Raw genomic sequence first — 7092 nt, 5'->3', positions numbered from 1 at the left:
AATCCAACATAAAATCAAGGTTGTTAGTAGCGTAGACAAGGGATAAAAGACAATTGCAAGAAGGCACAAGTTGTAGAAGTTTGTCTTGGAAGGTGAACAACCCAATGATTCGTTACAACGGTTCTCTTCTTTATTAGGTTCTTACGGATTTTAAAATGGCATGCATGAGTGATCCTAAGGTGCTCAAAGCTAGTTTGAGACCGAGCTTGGAAAGGAAATAGTGTGTCACTCATGGCACAAAGAACAGTCTTGAAGGTTGATATTTCATGCGAGAAATGCAAGAAAAAGCTTCTCAAAGCTGTGTCTACACTTGAAGGTAAGCCCAGCATTTTGTTAACAATTTGTTTTATGTTTCCCTCTTTCTTGGAGTGATATTCAATCATTTACTTTATTATGGTTTGGTCCAAAGATTAGAAACATCTAATAAATCATGGTGAGTGTTCGATTATTAAAGTGGTACAAGATTGAAGATGATAAAATCTTCAATCTCATGTTCTACAGTACATACTAGTTTTATGGTTTCCTAAGAGATTGGATCATAGTTAGTTTCCTCTTGTCTTTAAGGAGCTAAACTGGCTGGAAAATTTCGCACATAACGTGGCCGTGGGAGCTAGTGTCACTTCTTGACATCCCATATGCTCTGACTAAGTTCTTTCTACAAATTTTGCTATTGTAAAAGAGAAAAAAAAGTTCACACAAAACTACAATGATCATAGAAGTTCTAATACTATGCTCATCTTTTACATATATATATTGATGTTATCTTCAAATTTGATGTTATATGCAGGTGTAGATAAGATTGAGGCTGATCAAGCGAAGGGAACATTAACGGTAACAGGAAATGCAGACCCGTATGAGATAATAATGCGTACAAGAAAAACAGGGAAACATGCAGACGTAGTGAGCATAGGGCCACCTCCGGCACCACCAAAACAAGATGGGCAAAAGAAGCCACAAGAGAAGAAGCCGGAGAAGAAGCCGGAGGAGAAGGCCCAAATCCATGATCCACACACTTGTCATCAGTGTCGGCAAATATATCTCATGCCAATGCCAATGTCAATGGCCCCATGTTATGAGCCCAACCCATCATGCTCCGTCATGTGACATTTCAAACATCATAATTGCCATATTGAAAATTTTTAATGGAAAGTAGTCAAGCATATTATTCTTTTCCCTCAAATTTCCATACGATATAATTAGATGTGGCATTATTGTGAATATTGTATTAAACTAAAATTAAAACATATGGGTTTTTGGCTATTCATTTTGAGTACTTAGTTGTCTTCTAAGTTTTGATATTTTTTTATTTTATCATCTCATATTACATTATCATTGTGTTTTTTTTTAACATATTCCATCTAATTTGCATTATCTCAAATATAAATAATTGTAAACACTATTTTATAATTGATTAGACATTGATTTGGCAAAATCAAACTATAATCATAGTTAAAAATTACAATTAAAAAAAAAAGGATCAGTTTCAATAGAAAAAAGCCCGATCACTACTTGTCATGGAAAACTTCATTTTAATTCTTGAAGTTTTAGTCTTTTTATTATTTGATTCTTTTTTTTTTTTTGTAATTAACATTTAAGTATAAAACTCATTTCTTCATGTTTCAATCCCTGTATGTTAAGAGAGGAGAGAGGAAGTTGATGAACAATTTGGAGGAAAGAGAAAGCTCTTGTATAGTCACATTCATGCCACTAAATGGCTAATTTTTTTTTTTTTGCTTCAATAAGTCCATCTTCTAAAAAAAAAAGTTCTATGAAAGTAATTTTTTTCTATAAACATAGTATAAAAAGTAGATTAGGGTCTGTTTAGTTTTTTTATTTTGTTGATTTTTATTTTTCTAATATGATTTTAGGGTGTTTTGAGGTTGCAAATGGTTTTATTAATCTTTCTAAGGTATTTAGAGGTATTTTTAGGTGAAAATGAGTCAAAAATATGTTTTTGGGATTTAAGAACTTGAACCTCTATTTTTCAATTGCAGAGGTGACTAGAAAATTGACCAAACATTGATAGGTCACTTGCCATTATAGTTGACCAACACCAAATATTAAAAAAAAAAAAACATTCTTAAGAAAAAAAAAGTTAGGCACGAGCATAGACTTCTAAACCTGCTCTTTGATGGCTAGCTATACGTTTAGTTTTGGTCTTTCTCATTACTTTTTTTATTGTTTTTTTCTCCTTGATTAATACCATCTCTCTTAATTTTTAAACAGTTTGGTTTAATTTTTTTAAAATGATAATTGATCTTTTAAAATATTTTCTTAATTTTATAATGCTTTGAAGAGATTATTATAATTTATCTATAATTTTTTCCTCCAATTTTTTTTACATAAATGAGTTGTATTTGAATGTTGTATTCATAAAAACAAAAAAGGTTTGTTATTGGCAACACAAATTAACCTCTAACAAGAAATTAATAAAATTATATAAAATTAAATAGATAGTTGATGTAAAACATATGTATTTATATCTATCTTTTCCTTTTCACTAGGAAGATTAGCTTCCAATTTTATTATGTAATTAGCGTCAACACCTCTTTTTTTATTTATCATTTAATTTATTTCATAATTTATTTTATTAAGCAAATTTTTTTTTCAATTAAGATTCATTATACCTGAAAATGCATCCATAACACATGCATTAAAAATTAACTTGAAACCTTACTCACAAAGTAGAGGTTAGTTTCCTTTATATGAGGTAGATTTGACGAGATCTCAATATATAACAAAAAAGGATATGTTATTGATATGCATCATGAAATTATTACATCAATCTTGTCTATCTAACAAAGTCAATCTTATATGTGAAAATAAACTATAGTCGTTAAAACTTCAAATTGAATTTGAGATTTCAATAACTATTTCATGCTCTTGTAAAAACAAGTTGCTTATCAAGATAAAGCCCTTCAAATGCTTAAGTTGATCAATTTTATGAGGAAAAAAATATATAACAACAATAACTAGAATATAAAAGAGTGTATATTGTGATGGTTGTGTATTGTGTTGTTATGTGGCCTTGTGTGTTGTTACTTGGTAGCCTGATGCATTTATACACCTAGGTCATATGAAATTACCTTGTAGAGTATAAGGTTACAGACATACTGTGTGGGCATAATCATGGAGAATAATTACTTTTACAACTTAGGTAACCATTGGTGAAAACTATTGACAATACAAGTAGGCATGTGATAGCCATTAGCAAGAAAGTTTAACAATTTATGCATTTATTAGTATATAAAGTTAAAATATTATATTAACAAGGCTTAGCTAGAGAAGTGAGCTTGCAGAGCCATACTAACTTCTTAGAGGTCGTAACACTGTATTGTAACTTATGCTAAGCCTAGGCTTCATAGAGAAGTGAGCTTGCAAATCCTTGAATAGTTAGGGGTTGGGTCGAGGCCCCAATATGGTTGGTTGTGGGTTCCTAAAACTCAACAGACAACGGTTTTTTCTTGGGGCAAGGCCCATTAGCTGACAGATTTGTCTATAAAGGACTAAGCCTAAACAAATAGCTTGGTTATCTTTTTTTTTTTTTTAATTTATCAGTTGCTCCACCAGTTTTTAAAATTAAATGTAATTTGAAAGACTTATGAATTTCTTCTCATCAAGATGTAGGGAATAACATGGAAAATGTTTTACAAAAATAAAAATTTTGTCATTGCTAGAATTATATCAATGACAATGATGGATCGACAAAGAAATTGCCATGATGAATGTTTAGGGAGATTATTCTTTGAAGATAAGAGATTTTGTAAGGAGATTTTATTAAAGATATATAGATTTTGTTTAAAGATTTTATTTAAAGATATGGAGATAAACAATATCATTGAGAGAGAAAAAAAGTATAGAGACTATTTGGGGATATAATATTGATCATTAAACAAATTTCAAAAGATTATTTTATGTAAATGAAGATACAATCACAACAAACTATCTGATCTTAGGCAACATATTATGGGATGCGATGACCTTTTTCTCTTGCTATCCAGGTTGAACTTTCTTCCTTATAAACCATTAAAGGTAACCCCTAGTGATTAATCTTTCTATCTTTTATTTTAAGGCTTAACATTTATTGGTGTCATGCTTGTTGTCATGATGAAAAAAAATATTATGAGTTTTTTGTTTTAACACCACTCTTTATTGGAATAGGATATTGCATGAATTCATTTTCCTTTATGGAAGCTAATACCCTAGTTCGCGTGGCAATCATTAGCTTTGGAAATGTTATTCGATCGTGAATGGATCCCTTTATGTTCTTTTTGGAAGCCCTAAGATTGTTAAGATATCAATGACATTTAAGAGATTTTATTGTTTATTATTGGAATCGAGGGTGTTTCTTGCCTCGTGACTCTCACTTCTTTTACTTAAATATGGTTTTTTGTTTTTTATTTCTCTTTAAGAAGATTTTAGTCGAAAAGAGTATTAGTCATTCCCACAAAGAATAGTTATAGACTCTAACAATTAGGGCTTTAGTTCTAATAGGTTGAAATATATTTTTTATGTTATGCATTTTCTTGTTAAACTTTTGAAGATATATTTTGGTTCTCTCATCTTCTCATTATGTGATGGTAAAGATCTTAGTTATACTATTTTTAACTAGTATGCTTGTACTGAGATTAGAGATGAGTTTAGCACAAAGATCATAAAATTCAAGGATATAGCTAGATTTTAGGTTATGGTACCACACCTAAGAAGATCTGTCAAATGTTGTCAAAAGGACTTTACATATAGTAATACTATCTTGTGTTACAAGTTCCAAGCTATTTCATATATCCTATATATGCTCTCTTGAGTTTGTAACCCATTATAATTATTTAAATTAGTATTGATAGACACGCAATCCTTAGAGAGACAAGTGTACATTACTTGATGATAAATTAGAAAATCTTCCACTTGGAGGGGATGGCATGCCTTCCTGGAAGCTTTTTTTATTGGTCTATTATCGCTTTGAGGTCTTTTTTATTATGATTACAAAAGTGAGATTACGATAGCTACTCTTGCAACTAAAACTTGTTGAGGCTCTAGTTTCTTACCATTAGAGTTCACGTTTGGAGCATCAAGTTTGAGAACGCCCTTTATAGTGGGAGAGATTTCTTTGGAGGGTTAGAGTATGAGTATTCTCATTATTTTTTTGTATGTCATTCTGTTATATTCCTTTAGAGAACTAGGGATGTCTATATGCATTCAGTGATGCATGTAATAGAACTAGGTATTGTGTCACTTGTTGAGGGAGTGAAAGAGTGCAAAACTATTATTATGTAGTTAAAACAACTTCATAGAGAACATTCATTTAATGGAAAGTTTAGAGATTTGGAAGAGTAAATGTACTTAGAGTAGGGAGGTCGATTATCCTCAATATCCTGGTGTGTTCTAAGTCATCTATCATGAAAAGAACTTTTGGGTGAGGTTAAAATAGAAATGAACTAGCTTTTATTTAAGTTCCCATAAGCAGCGCCAATAATAAAGTCATAAAAACTGGTGAGGTTAAAATAGAAATGAACTAGCTTTTATTTAAGTTCCCATAAGCAGCGCCAATAATAAAGTCATAAAAACTTTAAATTGGAATTGGGCTTTCCATGGTTGTCTCTGGGATAAGGTGTTTGGGCTTTGATCATTTCATGTTATCCTATTAAAACACGTTCCCTATCAAGATAGATAACCCTCCAATACTTAACTCAATAAATTATAGGACAAGAGCTTTGATCATTTTATGTTATCTTACTAAAACAAGTTCCTTATCAAAATAGATGGTCATCCAATACTTAAGTCAATAATGTATAATAATAAGAACAAGAATATAGGAGAGTGCATGTTAAGATAGTGATATGTTATCTTGATATGCAGTCTTATATGGCCTTGTGTGTTGTTACTTAGTGACTTAAAGTATTTATACACCTGGTCATATAAAATTGCCTCGTAAGGCGTGGAGCTATAGACATATAATGTGAGCTTAATCACGAAGAATAATTACCTTTGTTGTGAGTTAACTATTGATTGAAGCTATTGGGGAGACATATGGACGTGTTATAGGCATTGACGGGAAAGCTAGGCGCCACACTAATAATTTACGTGTTTGTAAACATAAAAGGTTGTGGCACCATGAGGTGTAGCTAGAGAAGTAAGCTTTTATGGTTGTACTTTTTAAAGGTCATAACACTACATTGTTATATGTGCTAATGTTGGGCTCCTTGAGAATTTTGCATGAGATTGGGATTCAATTCTAGAATGGTTATGACTTAAGTCAATGCCCAAATACAATTTATTGTGGACCTCTAAAGCTTAACGAGTAGGTTATTTGCTTGGACCTAGGCCTATTAGCGAAGAGGGTTGTCTTAATGGAGAACCAAGTTGTTTATTTTTGTTTTTTTTTACCCATCAATTTTAATCCACATAACTTTAAGAAATTTATCTTATAATTAAGATAGTATATTATGTTTTATTTTTTAATTTATTTGATTCAAATCTTGCACTTGTTATTAAGAGAAGTTTATTAAAAGAATTTAAATATATTAGGTCAATACGAGGGAAGTGTCTTTAAGATTGTTCAAATAAAAAATTAAATATGGATTAATATGCAAATTATTGTTACCATTAAAACAAATAACCCCTAGAATCCTATAGTTTAGTCAAAATTACACTTGCCTACTAAGTTTTGAAAAGTTATAATTTACATCCTTTGTTAGTTTTTTTTAATCCAATAAAATAATCAATTTACCCTTATATATATTAAATTAAAAAATCAATCAAACAACACATATCTTCTCTCTCTTCAAGAGACATTTTTTTGTATTTCACACACCATTTTCTCTCTTTTTCTAAACATGAATCATCAAATCAAACACAAAAAATTTTGAGGTTATGAAGTTATCGGATCAATAATTAATCTTTAAATAGGAGATGCTTGACCCAATAATTTCATGGAGCGTTTTATTAACAAATATGGATTAAAGGAGAATATCAAGGTTTTTTTTTCGTATGGGTATTCTTTTGGGTTAGTTGGTTGGTGTTTAGTAACAAATATGAATTTGTTTTTCAAGTAATGTAATATCTTCGAGTTGAAGTTATTGGGAATATTTTGTC

At 30.5% G+C, this 7092-nt stretch overlaps 1 protein-coding gene across 1 annotated transcript; it reads left to right on the top strand.

Moving 5' to 3' along the window:
* LOC18099252 (heavy metal-associated isoprenylated plant protein 43) lies at nucleotides 1-1260 on the top strand. The gene is made up of 2 exons (XM_006383105.3): nucleotides 1-316; nucleotides 788-1260. The coding sequence occupies exons 1-2, from the start codon at nucleotides 232-234 to the stop codon at nucleotides 1102-1104; spliced, it is 402 nt and encodes a 133-aa protein (XP_006383167.1). The 5' UTR covers nucleotides 1-231; the 3' UTR covers nucleotides 1105-1260.
* The last annotated feature ends 5832 nt before the right edge of the window (nucleotides 1261-7092 follow it).

The sequence above is a fragment of the Populus trichocarpa genome, chromosome 5, assembly GCF_000002775.5.
Source record: "Populus trichocarpa isolate Nisqually-1 chromosome 5, P.trichocarpa_v4.1, whole genome shotgun sequence".
NCBI lineage: Eukaryota > Viridiplantae > Streptophyta > Magnoliopsida > Malpighiales > Salicaceae > Populus > Populus trichocarpa.
The sequence above is the reverse complement of the archived record's forward strand: the minus strand, read 5'-3'. Positions and strand labels throughout refer to the sequence as shown.